The sequence below is a fragment of the Columba livia genome, chromosome 16 (assembly GCF_036013475.1).
Source record: "Columba livia isolate bColLiv1 breed racing homer chromosome 16, bColLiv1.pat.W.v2, whole genome shotgun sequence".
In the NCBI taxonomy this organism is placed as follows: Eukaryota; Metazoa; Chordata; class Aves; order Columbiformes; family Columbidae; genus Columba; species Columba livia.
Window position 1 is genome coordinate 4,929,429 of NC_088617.1, and position 20,868 is coordinate 4,950,296.

At 53.8% G+C, this 20,868-nt stretch overlaps 2 protein-coding genes across 3 annotated transcripts; both read right to left on the minus strand.

The window, feature by feature from the left end:
- Positions 1–7,474: 7,474 nt before the first annotated feature.
- LOC102096894 (P2Y purinoceptor 1) lies at positions 7,475–9,973 on the minus strand. The gene has a single exon (XM_005515301.3). The coding sequence runs from the start codon at positions 8,706–8,708 to the stop codon at positions 7,653–7,655; it is 1,056 nt and encodes a 351-aa protein (XP_005515358.1). The 5' UTR covers positions 8,709–9,973; the 3' UTR covers positions 7,475–7,652.
- Positions 9,974–10,837: 864 nt separating this feature from the next.
- Positions 10,838–17,812, minus strand: CCN5 (cellular communication network factor 5). Of its 2 annotated transcripts, none has more exons than XM_065031990.1 (5): positions 17,568–17,812; positions 14,942–15,158; positions 14,093–14,344; positions 13,714–13,907; positions 10,838–11,833 (listed from the first exon to the last, which is right to left on the minus strand). In XM_065031990.1, exons 1-5 carry the CDS (start codon positions 17,625–17,627, stop codon positions 11,828–11,830), a joined length of 729 nt encoding a protein of 242 aa, XP_064888062.1. In that variant the 5' UTR covers positions 17,628–17,812; the 3' UTR covers positions 10,838–11,827. The 2 variants fall into 2 exon arrangements, with proteins under 2 accessions (XP_064888062.1, XP_013226964.3); XM_013371510.3 differs by having other exon boundaries at positions 10,838–13,208; positions 17,568–17,804.
- Positions 17,813–20,868: the final 3,056 nt, after the last annotated feature.

Here is a 20,868-nt window from a genome sequence, read left to right on the forward strand (position 1 = left end):
TCAGCCAGGCACAATGTACCTGCCATAAACTGCCTGGACCGCAACCAAGCGGGAAAGGTGCTGCTCTGCTTTAGCAAGTTCTTGATCTCAGCCGCTTTAGTTGGTTCATTTATTTGTTTTGAGAATCTCAGCTTTAATAATAAAATAAATAAGATAAAATATTGATACCCCTGCTTAATAATTTGTAGAAATATTTGCTGAGAGCTTGTTAAATCGGAGCTAGCAACTGGTTTGGATTGAGGCTTGGGGATGGCAGGCCCTGTGGTGCTGCTGGGGGTGCTGGGGTGGGAGCTGCTGGCCCCAGTGACAAAGGAGAAAGGCTTTGGGAACACTTCTGGAGAAAGGTCTCACTCCCTGGGAAGGTTCATTTGGAGATGAGCTGCCATGGCTGTGACCACAGACTCGCCATAAGAAACATGGGCATGTCAAGCCCTTGGCGAAATGGAAAGCAGGACCTGATCCTGAGCACCCCTCTGCTCCCCCCACGGCAGCGCAGCGATGCTATAAATGACTTTCCTGCATCACAGCCCGCAGGGCTGCCAGGAAGGTCAAGGACAGGGGGGGAAAAGAGTCTGGGAACGAATTGCAAATATGTGTGGCTCTTTCAGAGGGTGCTCCGGTGACAGCTTTCTCCCTGTCCTGCAAGGCCAGCCCCTGCCACAGCAACGCTGCACTGTGGAGATGGGAAAGGTCCTGAACCGCTGTTGGGTTCCAGTGGGACACCCCCGGGCCAGTGATGAGCTCTGGTACTCGGTGTGCCCCATCATAGCCCAACTGGCACTCAATGAGCATCACGGCCCCGGCCAGGAGCCCCATGGGTGGCTGCAGTACCAAAGGTGTTTGCCTGCATGGCTGGTCCATTGCCCGGGTCCCCTGGCACCCTTCTTCCCACAGGGGACACGCAGGGCAGTGGCTCCCGGTTCCAGTGCATGCCTGCCTGGTTGTGCTCGAGGGAAGAACGACAGTGGCTCCTGTCCCACCGGTGAGCTGAGATTTGGCGCTGTCGGCATCTCGGACAGTGACCTCATGGTACAGGAGCTGCGGCAGCCCCATCTGCCACCCTGGGGCTTCGCTTTCCAGGCAGACAGTTTACAGCAAACAGGTCATTTCAATGCTAAAAATAACCCATTAGGAAACAAATTGGGCCCCAAGCACTTCAACTGGGAAAAAGCGTGTTTATTTGTAAAACTCGAAACATCTTTCCTGTTCTGCCTCTGAAGCTCAGGGAACTGGTGCTGAGATGCCGATCACGCCTCCCATACAAGCATCAACTTACTTCAATGGGCTGTTTGATTCCACCAAGATGCATCTTTCTTTCCCTGCTCGTGACACTCCCTGGGCTGGTCCCATCCGCCAGCATCCACCAGCCTAAAGCAGCTCCAGCTTTGGGGCCACAAGCAATTTCCCATCCCAGCGAGCTGTGAATTGCTCTGCAAAAATGCTCCCAGCTGTGCCATGGCTGAGAGCACAGCAGGTTCCCGGTAGGGAATGAATACAACCAAATGAAAATATTTGTTTTCTCTTGTGGTGAGAGCACTGTTTTGGGGCCACATTTCTTCCTCCACCTCAAAATTACAGATTTTACTACGTCTTGTTTGTATGCAGAGATTTTTCCAGCTGCTTCTCTCCAGGCTTTTCTCTGGAAGGATTAATTGGGGAGATGAGACTCATCCTCTCTGAATTGCAAATGCAAAGAGGTTCCTGTGGGCGCCTGGCTCAGCTGTTTGTCCCCTGCTCCAGCCCTGGCCCTTTTGTTCCAGCCACACTCAGGGGCTGTGCGGTGTCCCTGGGGCTGAGCAAGCAGCGGCACAGCAATCCCAGCTGTTCTGGGCATCAGGGCGCCAGCTCTGCTGTGAATCAGTTACGGGCAATCAAATTAATGCTAGGCTTTTCTGGAGGCAGGCAAACCACGTGAGCTCCATGGGAAAATAAACCAGGGGCTTCTCTGGGTTTTGAAATATTTAGCTAACTTTTAGGTCTCTTGTTTGAGTGTCTCTTGGGGTGGGAGCGGAGGCAAAGTGGTGACAGGGAATGATGCTCTTCTGGCTGATCCCCCAGGGCACCTCCGGAGCCAGGCGACAGACTCCGAGCATGGCCATTTTTGGGTTTCTGGCTGGGAACTGCATTTTAATGGTCTTCTTTATGTAGGAGGATTGGGAGCTGCGAGCTGTCCCCCAGCTTGGGGTTTGCAGATGCTGATGTGACAGGTCCATGGCTCATTCCTGTGCTGTGCCTTTGGGAGGGGATGCTGCCCAGTCCTCTCAGGCTGAGTCTGCGGTTCATCCATGAACCACCCTCTGCTCCACACCCATGCGGCACTGGAAAGGAAAAAATAAACCCTCCTCTTGCCTTCTGTGCTGCTGGGTTTGCTTCTCTTGGGGTTAACCAGAGCCACTGGCAGTAAATTTGAGGATGAGGAGTTATGAAATGGAGACCTGGCAAGGAGGAGGAGGAGGCACTGACCCACCCAGAGGCTGGTTCCTCCACCACCGGCTGTGCCCACAAAACCCAGGCACAGGGAGATGGCTCATGCTCATCCCTGTGGATAGATGGGTTAAAACAGAGACTTGTCCCTCATATTTCAGCTCATGGGGGCCCTCTGCTTCACTGGGCACCTTGTGCCATCGATGTCCCTGTTCTACAGCTGGCCCTGGTGCTAATGCACCAGAGCCCTTCCCCTCCGCCTGTCTCAGTGGCGGTGGTGTAGGGGCTGTTGTTTCTGCTTCGCACGCAGAAAGATGCTTGCCCCAGCAGCCCTGGGGAGGCTGCAGCATCTCCTGCTGGGTGTTGCGGACCTGCTGGGGACTTGGAGAGCCCCGGGCACGCAGAGGAGCTGCAGCCCAAGGGCTCTCTGCATCCCTGGCCCCTCCAGGCTCCCAGCATGGCACTGCATTGCCATCCCAGCATTGCAGTCTTTTATAGGGGATTTTTGCTTCTACAACCAACTAACACTTCATTCAGTGAAGGTGCCTGGCTCTTGACATCACCACCAACAAATCTACCCCAGAGCTCTCCTCTGTGCCAGCAGCTTCGCATTGCCATGGGACCTTCCCACCCTAAACATCTTTGACCAGTGCTGCAGGGGCTCCAGGGTGGGAAGGGCCGACTGGGATCTGTGGTGTGCAGTTCTCACCCACCTCTGCCGAGCGGCACCTCCACATCAGAGCAAAGGCATCCAGGATGGAGTTAATCTGTCTCCTATCCTTGGATGTCCTCTGCACAGCATGGATCAACTTCTCTGAGGAGTTACTGAGAAGCCTGGGAGCTCTCTGATGCTCCTTGGGGTAAACTTTTTGCCCATGAACCCAAACAAACAGAAGAATTTCACGCTGGCTGGGCTGTATCCTGGCACGAAGGGCTCTTCAGGGAGCAGGGTCCAATCTGAGCATATCCTGGTCAGGGCAGAGTGGAGGTGCTGGGAGAAATTCAAACTATATTCTGCTCCCAGGTTGTGTGGCGATGCACAGAGCAGCTCCCGGGGGTTTCTTGCTGCCCGGCTCTCTCTCCCTGCCTTGAGCAACCAGCAGCACCCATGGCAAGGGGTGCAGAGTGCTTGCTGCTGGGGGATATTTAGAGGGATGGTGTGAAAAATGGCACATCTTTGTGAAGCCTGGGCTCGCCAAGTCCTCCAGGACAACTCTGCCTGCGGGTGCAGCCGCAGTCGCTCTGTCACGCACATACAAATGCGCGTTAGTGCCGCTGCGCCGAGCCGCGAGTGCATTCCTCAGCTCTCGCCCTCCCCAGGTCCCACGCTACACGGCATCACCTATTTATAACTACATGCGCTGCAGGAGTAATATTAGACTGATGGCCTCATGCAGCCATGCTAAATGTTGTTCTATTTATGTGATTCGCTCTTCTTCACAAGCTGTTTGTCTCTCAGATCCCAAAACACTCTGCTCAGCGTAGACAAAGACTCAGGTTTTTCTCTTTTATTAAACTCTTCACCAACAGCACCAAGCCGTAGCTATATTTACCATTTTTTCCCAGGTCGCCTGGCATAATTGCATCCACTATTCCTTCCCCAGTCTGGTCGATATCCTTGGTAAATAAGATAACTCGTCAGGTCTGTTGTTGGCTAGAGGAGCCAAAGGTACTTTACCAATGAAATTGTTTAGTTGAAGAAATAAATGCCTCTCGCTGACTCTGAGGATGCTGTGACCTTTCATTAGTGACCTGAGTGACTCATCCCTTTCAGTGCACACACAGCCGCCTCCAACCACGCTGTAAAAATGCACCGCAAAATCCCAGTGCCTTAATGGGGAGCTGAGACCCGCGGGAGCCTCCTGCAGCACCCACCGCTCGCTCCCGCAGCACCCACCGCTCGCTCCCGCTCCCCACCAGAGCCTCTCAGCCCCTCGCTTCGCTGGCTGCCTCTGGAAACACAAAAACCCTGGAACCATGACATGTTTAGTCTCTTTTTAACCTGTGCAAAAGTGAAATAGAGAATTAAACAAGAGTTGAGTTCTACGCATTTAGCTGCTGCCGATAGCAATATTTTCTTCTCATAGAGTGTTTTGCATGCCAAGAAAAACAGTTTTGTGTTTTAGGGAAAGAAGGTGGTTGTACATCTGTGTGACTGTACATGTGCCTGTTAATTCTGCCTGAACAGCTTCCCAGGGCTGTCAGCTCAAAAATTCTCTTTAACGTAACAAATCTTGACTGTGTTTGCAACAAAACCTCAACCAAGAGGGGTTTATTTAATAAGGCAAGAAATGCTGTCAGGTTTCCAGGCTTGATCCCAATCCTGTTAATGTCAGCAGGAGAGTTCCCACCATGTTTGGTTTGTTGGTTTGGTCTAATCTGGGTGAGGGAGTTGAAAATCTGCCTTTGCAGACAAGTTGATTGCTCCACCACACTGTGCCAGAGTCTGTGGGAAAAGCAGATGGGACAGGTGGGACTCCTCTCGCCTGACTTTAGGCATCTTCAGGCCAAGGGAGGGAAAGAGGAACATTCAGATCATCTCAAGCCAGGAGCCTAAAAGAGGTGAAATTAATTTATTTCTTCCTGCAGATCCCCATGAGAATGTGCAGCTCGTGTAAGGAAACCTGCCAGTGCTGGAAAGTCTCTGCAGCAGAGGGAAAGGACCTCTCCCAAAGCCTGAACAGGGCTACAGGGACAGTCCCACCGCTCTGCTCCCAGGGAATAAAGAGCACTGGGAGGGCTTGGAGGGGTCAGTGGTGCCCACGCATTTTGGGCAGGTCCCCAGCAGTGACAATGTCCTGCAGCATCCCACTGAGAACAGTGGCTGATCTTTGTGAGGAAAGGAGCCTGCCTGGATGGCGAGGGTTGGAGGGAGAAGAGCTGCTTTGCTGCCCCATCACCAACTGTGAAAGCCAGCCAGGCTGGCTCAGGTGCCAGTGGTTGGCCCTTAATTACGCATACAGCTAATAAAGGGAAGGAGCTCGTCTCTTCAGTTCACAAAGGGAAGCAATATTGTCTGAAAATCAAGGGGAATGCAAGGCATGAGATACCAAAAAACTCCTATATCTTGGGGCTATCATCCTAACACACAGGTCCTTCACGGCTTGTGCTGATTTGAGGGGTGCAAGACACAGAAAAATAAGCAGATTTATGGCTGTGACTGTCCCTGGGGCTCAGAGATGCTTCTCAGGATGCAGATCTTTAAATCATCATTAACGGTGACATGAGGGGGCACTGGAGAAGACAGAGTTGGACACAGTGATGCAGGAGGTGAGAGCAGAGTTTGCTGGCACTTCCTATGATGTGCTCCTTCCCCAGGATACAGCGATGCTTTGTTCTAATCAGCTGTGCACAAGGTGGGTGCAATGTCAGGGTGCTGCAGCTCCTGTGGGCTGCGGGCATCCACGGGTGGTTCTGCGGGAAGCTGGAGTATCTTAGATGGGATCTGTGTGTGAAGATGGAAAAGCTGGACAGGTTTCAGAGGTGTGGGTATTTTTTCAGGAAAGGAGGACTCGAGTTCAGAGCTCTGCAGAAGCTCAGATCTGGGGTGTGTGTGCAAGGAGCAGGGGCCAGACCAGGTCTTAATGTCCCCAGGACTGCGGAGACAGAAGAACAGCTTATTTATGAATTTAAGCTTTGTTCTGGGGTTTCCTCTGGATGAGGTGGGAACTGAAAGTTTCAGGGCTCTGCTGGAGCCCCACCAGGTGCTGAGCAGACTCTGGGACCCGCCTCAGTGCGTGTCTGGCCCGGCTCTGCTGATGTCCAGCTGCCTGCAGGCTCACCGCACAGGCAGGGACTGTTCCTGGCTGCAGAGCCCTGGGAAACTCGTCACCCCTACCCCAGCCTGCTGACCAGCTGGCTCCTGTGTTCCTGTGAAGCTTTAAAAGAAGCCAGACGACTTGCGACTGAAAGCATTAGGTGTTTATTTGCACTTTGGACATATCGACTCCATCGGAAACCCAGCTGCAGCTCCCTTTGCGCAGCGGCAAAGGTGGGTCCGAGCGAGGAGCAGCTGACTGTGATAGACATCGGGCTTTGGTCCAAAGAGCACAGCGTCCGTGGGTTGGCGCGTCCCAGCGTGGGCTGGTTTTAACTCACAATCTGCTTCCTTCAGCTCAGCTGCAAGATCTGCTGTTTCAAATCATGTCGCTTTTCTCACAAGGACTAAAACGTTCAAGTTGTTCGTGGTGGGGAGCACAAAGAGCAAAAACCAAAACGCTGGTCAGGAAAAGATCCTTGCGACCCCCCCCAGCAACAACACACGGACTGTGCATGCTATTGAATCTTGCCTTCACAAGCCTTCAAACCAGCATCGTCTCTCTTTTCTTTGCATGTCTGATTTTTAACAGACACATCTAATCTCCCCTCTCAAGGCTGGATGCAAGAGTAGAGATGCAGCCACCCACCTGAAGATTTCAGACCTCTCCAGGATTCACCTGCTGAAAGCAGCAGTTCAGGCCACTGTAGCTGGTCGCCTTGCAAAACACCCAAACCCAACCAACAGCCTCCAGAAACTTTAAAATGCCAATTTGTTGTCTGCTATATGGTCTTCCAAAAAAGAGTGAGTAATGCTAAAATACTTACTTTCTTCTATGAAGGAGGTGGGCAGATCCTGAAGCAGCTCAGTCACCCAGGAACAACTAACCCAGGAACTGGCACAGCTTAGTCATGTATTTAAAACCTGATATTTTAATGAATATTTCCAAAGCACTTTCGCCTGCAAAAATTCCCCCTCTCAGCTGTCCTGTGATGCAGAGAGTTAATTATTGGTGCCTTTTCCTTGCATGAAGGAGAGAATCCTGTCTAAAATCCATGTCCAGTGGGACAGAGGGGATGCAGAGGTGGGACAAAGCATTGTTCACCCCATCCCACACTCACTGAGGAGCTCGATGAGTGACCAGGGAGCCAGGGCAGTGTTAACCAGCCATGAGTGCTGCACTGGAGGCTGGACTGAGAAATGCTTCAGGACCAGAGTAAACACAATGTTTGTCTTTCCATCTCCAGGTGTTCTATAGGAAAAATGGTTGGGTTGAGCAGCTTCCCCCTAAAACCTGTCCCCAGTCTGCTCTCTGATGCTATCAGTCCTGTTTGTCCATTGTGTGAGACTGGAGCCAGTGATGCTGCAGTCACCATCTCTGCAAAACAGGCATCAAGGTAGGGGGCTGCTCCCAAGAAGAGGTCAAGCACAGACTGAAGTGGTGCATCCTTTGGAGGAGGTGTTGGGTACCTCAGAGCTCATCAGAAGCCTCCTCCTCACAAAGAATGATGTTCACCTTCTTCTCATCTGCCTGGCAGGAGTTGTTCCTCCTGAAGGTGGACCCCAGGGACTGGCTGGCACTTTGGCGGATGGTTCTCATACGTGACATGCAGTCTTCGCTGGTCATCACGTAGAGCAGGGGGTTGAGGGCGCTGTTGAAGCTGGCCAGGCCCCGGGTCACCTGGTAGGAAATGTAGATGTTCTTTAAAGCCTGTGTGCAGGACCCTTGCAGCTGCCAGCCTCGAGACAACAAGTTGAGGTTTCTGAAGATGTGGTAGGGGAGGAAGCAGATGGAGAAGAGAACCATCACGAGAATCACCAGTCTGATGCTTCTTCTCCTGAGGCTGAGGTCCATGGTGTCGTTCCTGCAGAGCACCACCACCACATGGCAGTAGCATCCAATGATGATGAGGAATGGGATGATGAACCCAGTCACGGTGATGGCCACGGTGTATGGCAAGTAAACACCCAGGTTCTCATGCCCTGTCGTGTCATGGCATTGTGTCCCTGTGTCATCCATCTTGCTGAAGGCGAAATCAGGAGCTACCTGCATGATGACCCACCCCCAGACCATCGCGCTGAGCCACGCTGAAGAGGTTGCTCCCTGCCACCTGCCCCGTGCCTTCAGCGGGTGCACGATGCCCAGGTAGCGGTGCACGCTGATGCAGGTGAGGAAGCCGATGCTGGCGTAGAGGTTGAGGTGGAAGAGCCCACGGGTGACCCGACACCAGCCCTGCCCGAAGAGCCAGGCTCTGCCCCGCAGGTAGTAGCTGACGAGGAAGGGCAGTGTGCTGACGTACAGCAGGTCGGCCAGCCCCAGGTTGCCCACCAGCAACCCCAGCGGATGGCGGACGCCCCGTCGGGGACCGCTGCAGAGGTGCCACAGGCCCAGCCCATTCCCCACCAGCCCCAGCGGGATCACCACCAGGTAGACAGCGGGCAAGAAGCGCTGGGCGAAGGCAGCGTCCACGGGGCACAGGGACCCACTGCCATTGCCAGGCCACGGGGTGAGAGCCTCCCTGGCCATCGGCAGCCCTGCTCCTGGGGCGGTGCTGGTGGTGGGGGTGCTGGTGCCTGGTGAAGTGGAGCCTCTCACCAAGGGTGGAGTGGCACCGATGCTGCCGTGCCCAGAGCCAGCGTGGTGCTCCCGGATGCCCTCACCTCCCTGCTCCCGGGGGGTTTGGTATGCGTGGCTCCCTCCTGGAGCCCAGGGAGGACATGGCGAGGGCCGCCTCAGCCGAGAGCCTCAGTGTCCAGTGCTTCCGCAGCTCTCGGCGCCTGCCGCCAGCCCACTTGAGATATTTTGAGCCGGGCGCCAGGGACGCACAGGGCTCCGGCTATTTTGGATGCCGTGCGTGCCTGGAGGAAGGGAGCAGGGAGGCGGGAGTGGGACTCTGCCTCCGAGAGGGTGGGAGATGTCTGATGGTGAGGGCCATAGCTTTCAGCCTGTTCTGTCCCACTCGGGTGAGGACAAACCACCTGTCCCTCCAGACCAGGGGCTGCATGCCTGCAGCCCATGAGCCCCTCACTGCCTTTCTCCTGACCCCGCTGCTCAGACCACACTGTCCATCCTTCTGTATCCCTCCCCAAACACAAAAATCCTCTCCCTCCTGCCCTCCTTTGAGCAGTTTTGACCCATGCAGGGAAGAAACGTGAGACAGGCAGTGGCGTTCCTCCCCTGCCCTCCCTGCCACAGGGGCTGTCATGCAGAAGACACCCAGATATTGTGAGGTTGGGGTGAGAGCTAAAACTGATGGCCCTAAAGAGGACCCCCAAGGCAAGCCAGCCCCCGTTCACATTGCTGAGCAGTTGCTGCCGCATAAATAAAGCCAGAAATAACTTCATCTCCAGGCGCAGGAGTAAACAGGCAATCAGAAGGGAGAAGGTTCACCCTGGCAAGCCATAGGGAAATGACCTTGGCAAAACAACATCAGGTGGAGGGCTGGGCCCAGGAACAGCTTGGCCACCTGCTTTCTGGGAACTTAATCCAGGGCAAGGGCTGGGAAGAGGCTGATATCTTGTCAGGGAAGGAGATGAGTGGGTCCTGCTGAGCCATCCTGACTGCCTGTCCCTCAGGAGCAGCCAGACATCTCTGCTGGACCCTACTTGGGCATGGCAGGTTGGGGAAGCTCAATATGTGGGGTGGAGATAGCTGCTTATGGTGGATATTGGTGTGCTGACTCCAAAAAGTGTTTGCTGGAGCAGATACACGATGGGAAAGGCTGTTTGTTATTTCCTGCTTATAAGATAACATCTGGCCACTACAGGCGTGCCCCGAGAGCTGAGGCTGAAAAGCCGTTTCCGTGGGGTGAGGATATGGGTTTTCTGAGGTTTGCAGAAGCTGCGCTGGGTCTGTGCTCCCAGAGTAGCAGCAGGAGAGGGTCTGTGGGGGCTCCCCCCTTGGGAAAGCAGTGCTCCATCCTGCCCTGCTCCTGCCCCCTTTGCCTCTGTGCATCTCAGCTGCTCCTGCAGCCTGGGGTTGGCAGGGCATTTGCAGAACAACTTTATACAGCTGCAGACATGCAGTGAGATAAGAGGAACAAGCTGGGAGCAGTCCTCTTTGTCCCAGAGCATTGATCATTAGGGAAACTGAGGCAGAGATCATGAAGGGTCACGAGCTGCTCTGAGCTTATTGAGCGCTGCAGTCTGGCTATCTGAAAACATTTAGCTTTAATGAGGGGCTTGTCCAGCCCTTTCTCAGCCAGCTCCGTGCGTTTAAATATCATCAGTCATGAGAATGGCTTGGAAAAACAAATTTTGATGCGGGTTGTTTACTCCAGCAGCAGCACACAGTTTCTCCTTCAGCTGCTGTGTGTGCTTGTGCTGATATGAGCTGTGATCTGTTGCTCACCGCTGGTTCAGGAATATGGCTGTCAAATCACATGCCATTGATGTGTGCAGATGTGGCAGTGTGCCTTGAGGACAGGGGTGACTTGTCTTCTGGTTATTATTATTATTATTATCTTTACAGGTGACCATAATAGTATGTGGATGGCAGAGTATTCATCTGCTGCCCTGCATGAGCAGGCAAAGCCCGGGACCCGCTGCATCAGAGGCTGCAATAAAAGTGATCCTCAAATAGCCACATGTTTCCAGGGTAGCAAGGCTTTAGCTCGAATAGCAAATATTGTGAGACTGGCAATCAAATTGCAAGAGTTGATTTGCCTGTATTCTTAGGGAAAAATAACTCTGATTTATTTGGATTTATTAATTCATTATTTAGATGTTTTCTGCTTAGTGAATCAGGGAGGAATGACATTTTGCAGGAAAACTAAAAAAAAAAAAAAGAAAATTATAGCAGAGGTGTGTTGAGTCATTACTGTTGGAGATGAGAATTACAGGTTGCTGCTTAAAAAGTGACCTTTTGATTTTTTCCATCATCCAGAGGCGGCTGGGCAGGATTTGGGAGGAGGTGAGTGCCCTGGCAGCACTCCCCGCCGGCCTCGCTGGCGCTGTCACTGTGTGCTGAAACAAGAACTGGCTTAAACCCCAGGATTTTCAGTACACAGGGCATGTCTTACCCATGTCAGTCGAGGAACATTGTGGTTTCAAGGTCCACAAGAGCCTCATGTCACCGCTTTTTTGGCATGGCCACTGCAGAGGTAAAAAAGCCAGTGGAAGTTGCACACAGGGCCACGTTCATTCTGCGATTTGCTGCCTGCCAGAGGTTCACCGCATCCCCATATCAAACTGAATTAATGATTTGCATTCGAGCAGAGCACCAGATGATCACAGTAAATAATTCTCTTTGTAAGCAACATTTTACTGCATGAGCAGTGAGATTTTTTTAATTTTTTCCCCCTTCTTTCCTTCCCTTCTCCCCAAGAGGTTACTGAAAAACAGCCTTGACATTGATTTTATTTTCAGCACTTTGCAGGTGTCAGGGGAGCGGGCGAGTGGCTGCCTTGGGTGGTCGTTGCAACCCGCCCCTCCTGGGTCACTGCACTACTGACTACCAGGGCGGTCAGATGTAATTTGGGGAAAAGGGGTTCCATTGGTTTTTGGGAGGCTGGGAAGAGGCACGGTTGGTCTGTGCCTGCAGCAATGCAGCTGGGGCCGTGCTGTGCTCTCCCACTCATCCCGGCAGCGAGCAAGACCCGGCACTGCTATGGCCAGGGTTGGTCCTGTCAGCAGAGCTGATGGGGCTTATGGCTGGGAAAAAGCAAAGGAGCAGAATTTAATCGAGGATATAATATACTGTAGTAATGTTTTCAGTGCTTTGATTCACTTCTTTTTCTGTTTTATTTCCTTATTCTAAGCAGCCTGAATTGAGGTGCCTCCAAACTCCCTCATCCTGGGTCAAGCCTCTCCTGCAGCAGCCAAGCTGGTCGGGAGCAGCAGGGCTCACCGGAGCCAGGTTTACCTCACATAGACAGGCCTATACAAGCTCTAACCTAGATGAGCACATCTTTATTTTCAGTTCCACGAATACACATCTAAACTGCCCAGATCTCAGCTGGACGTGTCGCATAAACCACTGCTCCTTTCCAGTCGCCATTCTCACCAGCCACGGGACAGTCGTTCCCTCTGCAAGCTTGTGCAAGGCCATTAGAGGGCATTTGGGTTTCATTTTTGAATCACCCAGAAGGATTTTGCTATGAGAAAACAACGGCAGAGCTGCCGAGCAGCTCTCCTGCGCCGACTCTTGCACAGCTGGAGCAGCTCCAGCCCATCAGGAACTTGCAATTTGTTTTCTCTTTTTTCCTGCTTTTCTTTTGGCCTGGGCTGGTGGGGTATGTGCTTGGATGGCAGGCGATGTGTCTGGTGCTGTGGAGCTGTGTCTCCTTCGTCTGAGCTCCTTGCTCACCGAAGCCCTGCCAAACCGTCAGCGCTTTGGAGAGGAGGAGGCCAGGCAGAGTGGGAAGGTTCATGGTTATTCTGGAGAGATGCACGGAAGGTGAATTAGAGCTGCCATCAAGAGGGATGCCTCTGCCTGTGCCCTGGAATGCTGCTGCTAGGTGGCTATGGTGGGATGGCTGAGCTTGTGCCCGGTTGAGGTGCTGTGGTGTGCAGCCCAATGCACCTGCTCCATCCCAGGGGGGCCAGGGCATGAGAGTTCCCCCCAGGGATTTGGATTTCCAGGTGCTGGAGATGGTCTCTCTTGCAGCCCCCACAGAGCAGAGCTGCATGTGCAATGTGGCAAAGGAGCAGCATCACCTCTCAAAAGCCCCACTGATCCAGGAAAAGACCAATTCCCAGTTTCTCAGGTGTGTCTGTGCTCATGGCAGGGTTTCCCCATTTCATTCAGCCTAAGAAACTCAGCGATGCTGCCCAGTAATCGTGCCTAGAGCAGCGGGGATTCACAAAGGGGACAGGTGCTGTGTGACATGGGGATCTTGCTCTCTGTTTCCACTCTCTTTTGCAGCCAAAGTCCAGCAGTTCTTCCCCAGTTTCCCAAAGGACATGTCCTACATCTCCACCAAAACCACAGTGCCATGGGTTTGTGCCAGACTCTTTCCCAGGATGAGGCGTTGGCTCTGGGATGCGACCAGTGTGGGCACAGCTACAGATGACTTCTTCTTCCCCTCTGGAAAGGCAGAGAGTGACAGGGTGATGGAGCAGGGTGGTGGCATGTCCCCCATGTCTAGGGAGCAGAGGCATGTGGCAGTGCAGGTGCCTAGTCCTGGAAAGTGCTGCCTGCATGTGAGCAAGGCAGTTTTGACTGTGCCCACACTGGGGCTGTGTCAGGCAAATTGAGGGGCTGGCAGAGCCCTGCCTCTCTGGTGTCCCCAGGGAGGAGCTGCAGGTGTCTCTCCAGCCACAGGTGCAGGGCAAGCTCACCTGCAGAGCTCAAAGTTATGTGGGATCCATAGTGCTCTTGGATTCAGACATCCAGAGACCCCCACATTCAGGTCTGCATCTGCCATCAGCTATTTTCAAAGCTCAGTTTCAGGACATAGGTTATCTGTCCCTGAGACAGTCAGCTCATGGTGGGGAAGGTGTGATAAGGTGCCACGGCTCGTGCTGCCTGGCATTTCCCTTTCTCAGTGAAACCTATTGCCCAGAGGCACCATCTTCACCGAGGCACTTACCACTGGGGATGCTGCCGGCAGAGCTGGGCAGGGTCTGGCCATGCAGAGCCGCCGCTGAGTCTCCAGCCTGCAGTAGCGGTTCTGGTTGGAGACGCGGGTCGAGAAGCCCACGCCACAGGTGACTGAGCAGGCGCTCCACTCTGTGCCCCACTCCTGGCAGGGGTACGGCAGCAACGGGGACACTGCCCCAGGGGCTGGATGGAAAGAGATGAAGGGAAAGGGGTGTTTGGAGCCAGGTACTGTGCAGCGGGTGCTGCAGGCATAGCCCTGTGTGGTGGGGAAATGAGGTGTCTCCTGGTGATGTTCATGGTTGGGGGTGAAGGGACCATCCCCAGAGACCTGTGTGGGCATCCTCTCACTGACACCTCCTGCATCTTACCTGCCCCAGCATCCCGGAGGAGGCGCTGGTCCCGCACTTCACAGATCCACTCAGGACAGCACTTCCCTGGGATTTCCACACGCCGTGGGAAGGGGCAGTCCGGGGTGGGCAGCCGGACGTCCTCCTGGCAGAGCGGGACGCAGGTGAAGCCCCCGTCCAGGCAGCGGCACTGGAGTTTGCAGCTGGGCTGGAAAACCTCCCCGTCTCGATAGAGCCGGCCGTTCACCTCGCAGCCCTCCTCGCTGTCTTCAACTGCAAGTGACAGGGAGCCCATTAGGGACAAAGTGACAGAGATGTGGATGGTTAGAGGGGACTGCTGAGGGAAACAATGGTGCTGGCATGAAGTGGCTGAACTGGGAGGCCTGACTGAGAGGTGTGTGGGGCAGATAGAGGTTTGCAGCAGCTTCCCTACCTCCTCTGCTGATCTCTGCTGTTTTTTCAAAGCAGCAGCTCACCAGCTGGTAAGAAACCCCCTGCCCTTTGGTTCTGACCCTGCCTTTCAGGATTTTCAGATTAGAAAAAGTTCCTCTGAAATTTCTCTGCTGGACCTCCAGGCTCTAGACCCAGCAACGTGACTGCAGCATCCCCAGGACCCCTGTGTCCATCTCTGCTCAAACCACCCCAAGACCCCAGTCAGTAAATGGCACAAGAGCTCACTGGAGCTGCCGCACAGCCCCACAGCCAAGCTACTGCATCAGCCTCAATAAAGCTATTTTCAGAGCCTTAATTCCTTCTCTGAAAGCGCTATGGGATGTCTGGCACTGGCTGGTGCCCTGGATGGAGCTGGGGCTTGTGCTGGGCTGGGGGCTCGGGGACAGGCCTGGGGGGAGCGGGCAGCCCTGTGCTCACAGTTGCAGGTGGCTCCTGTCCCCGTGGGTGCTGTGCTGTAGTCGCAGACGAGGCCCTGGCTCTGGTCACAGACGTGGAGGTAGTCGCAGGGCTCTCCCAGGCGCCGAGCACAGATCTTACAGCAGCCACAGCCATCCAGGACCAGGGGGGACCCACGGGGACAGCGGGGTGGCACCCAGGGGCAGTAGCATGGTCGCCGGCACAGCTGGGCACACACCTGCAGAGGTAAAGCCGTTGCTGATTCAGTACAGGTGTTCTTCTGGCTAATGGCTGCTATTTTACTGGGACAGCCAGGTTAGCCCTCTCTTAATCATTAGGGCAGATTTTCAGTGGAGGGAAGCTCTGAAAATCCACGGGAATAGGGTGAAGCAGCCTGGAAAGCTATTGTCCTCTAAAGGCACAGCATGATGAACACCCAAGAGAATTAGGGATGCTCAGCACTCTGCAGGATGGGAACACATCACTGCTCTGAATGCACAGGAGGAGGATGGAGCTGCAAAGTGAACAACCCAGGTAGCAGTGGAGGAAGATGGAGCTGCAAAGTGAACATCCCAGGTAGTGGTGGGCATTTCACAGGGCTGGTGGCCCTGGAGGCAGTCGAGTGCTTCCCTAAGCAGCCTGGGAATGGGGGGTAAGCAGCATGCCCCCATGCTTGCCACCAAGGCAGTGGGTCGTGCCCAGCTGGAGATGTGGCTTTGCAGGGGCTGCAAGCACTTGGTGGTGGCCCAGCACCTCATTCTGAACAGTCTCAACAGCTCTCATTCATGCCAAGAAACAGCGTGTTGCATCAGCAGTGGGGGATCTGAAGCCAGGCAAACCTCACGGCTTTCCCTCCCGGCCCAGCTGCCTCCTCTGCCCATCCCTGGCTGCAGCATCCTCTGCCTGGCCTGGCAGATAAGCACGTTTTCGAGGACTGAGAGCTACATCTCCCCTCACAGCTAGACTGAGCAGTTGCTTCGGCAGGGCTGTGCGTGGCAGCCGTTCGTCTGCTCAGCTGGTTGTTTGCCAGGGCTGTGCCTGCAGCAGTTCAGCCGGCAGGTCGGTGGTACATCCAGGGCTCATTCTGCTCGCACAATTACCCTGGCACAAAGAGCTTTTGCAGGCAGCGCTCGTGCTCCTGTCATGTCGCATCTGACAGGGCTATTTCATTTGGGGACTGAAGCCAAGGGATTTAGCTCTGCAGCTTGGAAGTGAGTTCTTTGCCAGCACTGGCCTTACAGCACGTGCATGTGTGTGAGCCCCACGCAGCAGCTCTGAGCCGCTCTCTGGCAGCCTGGCCGCTCTGCTTGCTGCACGGCCAGCACGTGCAACACAGACAGCATTTTGTCAAATGGGCAACCAAAAGATTCAGCCCTGTTACTGGTTCAGACACTAGTGTCTCTGCTGAGACTGCCAAGAGATCAATAGGTTCAGCTGGAATATGTGGATTTTAGATACCATTGTTCTTTCTCTCCTAGCATCTCCAAGTAGCATCAGGTCTGACGCAACCAGCTAGAGAAGGTGGGTGCTGGGGTGCTGTCTGCTCCCTGTTTGCAGAAGTTCAGATGTTCTTTATGGATCTGTAGAAATGTCAGTGCCAGGAACTGGAGATAAAATATATCCAAAATGGGCTGGACAATCTGAGTCTTGTTCTAGTTTCATCAGTGAACAGCATTAGTAGTGTGGCAGAAATGAGAGACAGACTGCCGGCAGGGACTGAAGGTGGTGGCCAGGTTTGGGCTGGAGGCACCAGGGCCCTTGGTGATTCTCCAGACACTCTTGAGCACCTGGGCCAGAAGCCATTTCTCCATCACAGCTTACCCAGGCAGCCAAGGGCATTTTTCATCTTTCAGGAGGTTGCTATTACAGATCAATGTTTTAGAAAGATTAGCCAAGCCAACTCCATTAATCCATTTCCCTCTGCTCCTTGTAGTTAACTTGTCTTTAGCTGACAATGTGGTTCCTATCAGAGATCTTAACTGTGTGGGAAAGAACTCAAATAGGCACAGTGCTGCTGTGATGCCCTTGCTTGCAGAAGATCTGCCTTGGGATTCAAGCAGCAATTAGAAGGACTTGAAGCTGAGATAGCCCAGGCATCTCAACTCTCCTGTTCTCTGCACAGGCAACTATTTTCACACAGAGTCCAAGAGCAAAAAAAAATGAAATGACTACAACAACCCCAACTCTGCCGGAGGCATTGGCTCTGCATGAGCATCCCAGGGAGGGAGGGACGGCTGAGTAATGCTGTGGCTGGTGCTCGCTGCTTGGCCCTGCAGCCTGGGCAGGGACCAAGGAGGCTGCTGGAGCCGCTACTGCCGGGCTGCTTCTTGCTGCAGGGACACATACCACAGCCCCGGGGAGCTGCAGGGCGAGCAAACAGAGCGCATTGCTGTCATTCCTCTGTGCTCTGTGAACTTGCACAACAGATGCCTTTGGCCCATGAACATGAGACCCCACTGCTTCATTGCAAATGTCTCTCCCATGCATAGCTGTGCCCCCACGGGACTGCATCAATACAGCCTGGCTGCCAGCCGGCGTTAGCACCGGGCTCGTTATGACAGCCCAGTACTCCCTGCTTCTTATTTTGCAAGAACCAGGTGCTTCCTCGAGTAAGGCTAAAGCTGCCCCAGAGCCCCATCTCCCTTACCTTGGAGAGGATGCAGAGGAGCGAGAGGAAGAGGAGCCGCTTCTCCAGCTGGAGCCTCATGCTGCTCTCCCCTCCACCACTTCAGCACATCACCCCCCAGGCAGTTTGGAGGCAGCGGCGTGTTCGCAGGTTTTAAAGCCCCGAGTAGGTCCTGCTGGTGTTTATACTCTCCCTGCTCTGATGTCACTCACAGGCTCCAATATAAACATGAGTAGGTTTGGACAAGCCTCAAGATTTTTTTTTCTTCTTTCTTTTTTCATTTTTTTTTCCAGTCCACATTCCAGCTGCCATTTCCACTCCTCTCAAGGTGAGAATGTGCTGTTCACTGAGACAGCAAACGAAGGGAAGGGATGCTCTCCCGAGGGAGAACAGGAGAGGGTCTGGTAGCCAGGCTGCTGGGGTGAACCGGCTCCTTGCTGCCAACCACGACCTGGAGAGAAGGTTTGTGCCTCTTCCTATGGACCAACGTCTGCCCAAGCACAGCCGGTGTCTTCCTCTGGGGTTTTTCAGGGTTTGGAGGGGCTGTCCCTGCCACCATCGCTCTGGGACATTGCCACTACTGAGCAGGGGACCCATCCCTGTATTTCAAGCTGAGTGCCGTGCGTGGCAGGCTGTGGAGTGGGGTGAGTTGTCCATGCTGTACAGAGCCCTGGAGTCCCAGGTGGGATCCTGTCCCTCTCTCGCTAGTGACAGTGTGTGTGACTTGGATTTGGTTGCCAGCAGCTGCGGTAGCAGTGGTTTGCCAGGTAACTCTCCAGGCAGCAGTGATGCGCGTCCCTCTCCATTTCTCTGGCACAGCAAGAGCTGGAAAGGGATTTGCTGTGGTGGGGGTGCTGCCACAGCATCCCCTGTCCTGAGTGGGGCTGTGGCTGTCCGGGGGGGCTGCAGGGGCTGGGAGGCGGGGTTTGGATGCACATCCTGCTTGTTGCCCTGGGGATATGATGCAGAGAGGGCTGCAGGCTGGCCCTTGCAGAAGTGTTGCTGATTTCAAGCCTTGTAAACCCCAGTTCAGCTCCTGAAAAATTACAACTGGCTTAGGCAAGCATGACAATTTAAAATTAAATTTCAGGGAAGAGCAGCGGGTGCTCAGCAGTTGCCTCCCAATGGCTTTACTGCTTTTCAGTCTGTCCTGTGCAAGCTTTCCTCGGGGCTGCTGTGTCTGGGAACTCGAGGCTGGCTTTTAGGAAAGAAAAAACCAAAACACCTCAAGACCCTCAGGAAACTGAGCCCCTTCTCCACGTTCCCATCCCCCAGATCTTATCACAAGATGCAAGGAGGACAATTTGTGAGTCTGGAGCTCAAAGGAAAAGTCAGCTTACGTGAGAATGCGGGGTGCCCTGCTCCCTGGCTCCTTTCCTGCACCCCTCACCTGCGGGATGAGGTCTGGGGGCTGGGAACGCTGCTCCTGCCCTGCCCCAAGGGACGGACCCTGGTGACTGCGCACAGATTGTCCTGGCCTTGCAGACACAATGAGAACTGCTGCTATATATCATATATATGTTGGCAAACAGGCATGATGGTCTGGGTGCCATAGAAGCAGAGCACTGAAATTATGCTACTAGGAGTGATGCTCCATGCTTCTTTCCATCTTTTTTCCCACTCCTTTTGTTTTTTCAGAGGCAGGTGACAGGTCCTGAGACACCTGAACAGCAATCCCAACCTCAGCTCTGCCATTTGCCACGCCAGGGGCAGCGAGGAGTGCGCAGCCACAGCTCTCCCATCACACACCCATCACACATCTCTGCTTTGGTTTTGCTTCATTAGTTGCAATCAGTCTGTTAATGAGGTCATGGCAGCTTGTGGAAACACCAGGCCACCTTCCAAGGGCTGCTGTCACTTATCCCAGCGCTGGAGTCCCTGGTCCCTGCATCACCCAAGCCCTGCCCATCGCAGGGGAGGTGTGAGGACCACATGTTGCTCAATCCTCACTGACAGGGGGGTTCAGGCCCTACCGACAGGTGCTCACAAGCCAGAAGGTTTGATGCCAAAACTGGAGGCACATCTCATGCTACCTTTTGCTCCTCCATTCCCGGAGCTGATGCCCTCCTGCTGGACGCCATGCTCCCAATGCTGCGGCTCAGCCAGACATCCCGGAGGTGGCTGCAGTGCCTCTATCAGTACCCAGGGCAGGCTGGGGCTCAGGGGTGCCTGGGGACCCCACTGCCTGCTCTCTCCCAGATACAGCTTTGGTTCTTCGGGGTGGGGACGCCTTGTGTACCTTCTCCCTCAGCTTGGGACAAGAGGGGACATTGCTCTCCACCAACCTGATATCACTGAGATTTTGCTGCCATAAGGTGACATCATGGTGATGGTATGACATCACTGTGATGGTATGACATCACCAGGAAGCCAGCAGAGCTCAGGCAGCGACAGAGACCCGCACCACCAAGTCACACAGCCAGACAGGAGCCAAACCCACCACCCTGCACCCCAACAGCTGCCCATCCATCAGATGGCATTGTCCACGTCAAGCAATACCTCTTCATTTTGGGGGTGCCCAGAGGATGTGGCTGGAGGGGGTCCCACAAAGTCCACCATGACTCTGCCTCCCCAAGGAGGCTTTTTCGCGGGTGACTTGTGCTTGAGCTTCCCTCTGCTGGCTCGCGGGGTCCCATGTGCCCACCCAGATCGCTGTGCCAGGGGCATGGGCTGCAGGCAGAGCCCAGCAAAGCGATGCAGCCCTGGCACAGATTTTGATTTGCAAAGCTGCACGAGAGCAGCACATTAGCAGTTCATTTTATAAACACTCAGTTATAACCCTTCCCCTCTGGAGCATGTAGCCCATATGTGTTCTGTACCATACATGTGATTTTATAGCTAGTAATTAAGTCCATATGTCATGCTCCACAGTTTCCGTGGTTTTATTGTCAGGTTGGTGGGGGTGTAATTTTTTTTTTGTGATCAGTTGTGCAAGAAAATATTTGGTACAGGGGTCTGAATACATGTCCTTTGAGTCAGACGCTGGCAAGCTCTGTTGTTTCTATAGAAATGAAGGAACTGACCCCATGAATTTACATTTTAGACAGCTGTTGGTTTTGTTTTTTTTTTTTTAATGTCTGTGCCATTTAATGTGCCATCTTGAATAACACTACAAAGCTCTCATTTGTACACCCTGCTCTGCTGAAATTGCATCCATCTGTGGGGGATATAGACCACATTCGCTCTCCATCCCTTTCCTTTACTCAAGACTCTCCTTTCTTTACACCCTAGAGCTGGCTGAAGTCAGACCAGGGTCTGGATGTTCATCTCTGCTGGGGAGAACCTGGGCTGTCCTGTGTCCTTACTGTGTCTATTCCTCTTT

Bases quoted from the DNA above. Each gene is read 5' to 3' on its own strand.
- LOC102096894 (XM_005515301.3), bottom strand. From the start codon at position 8,708: ATGGCCAGGGAGGCTCTCACCCCGTGGCCTGGCAATGGCAGTGGGTCC.
- CCN5 (XM_013371510.3), bottom strand. From the start codon at position 17,627: ATGAGGCTCCAGCTGGAGAAGCGGCTCCTCTTCCTCTCGCTCCTCTGC. The intron at 14,345-14,941 runs GTGAGCACAGGG...TGTCACTTGCAG, and splicing joins GACAGGAGCCACCTGCAACT to TTGAAGACAGCGAGGAGGGC. The intron at 13,209-13,713 runs GTAAGTGCCTCG...CTGCCTTTCCAG, and splicing joins TGCCGGCAGCATCCCCAGTG to AGGGGAAGAAGAAGTCATCT.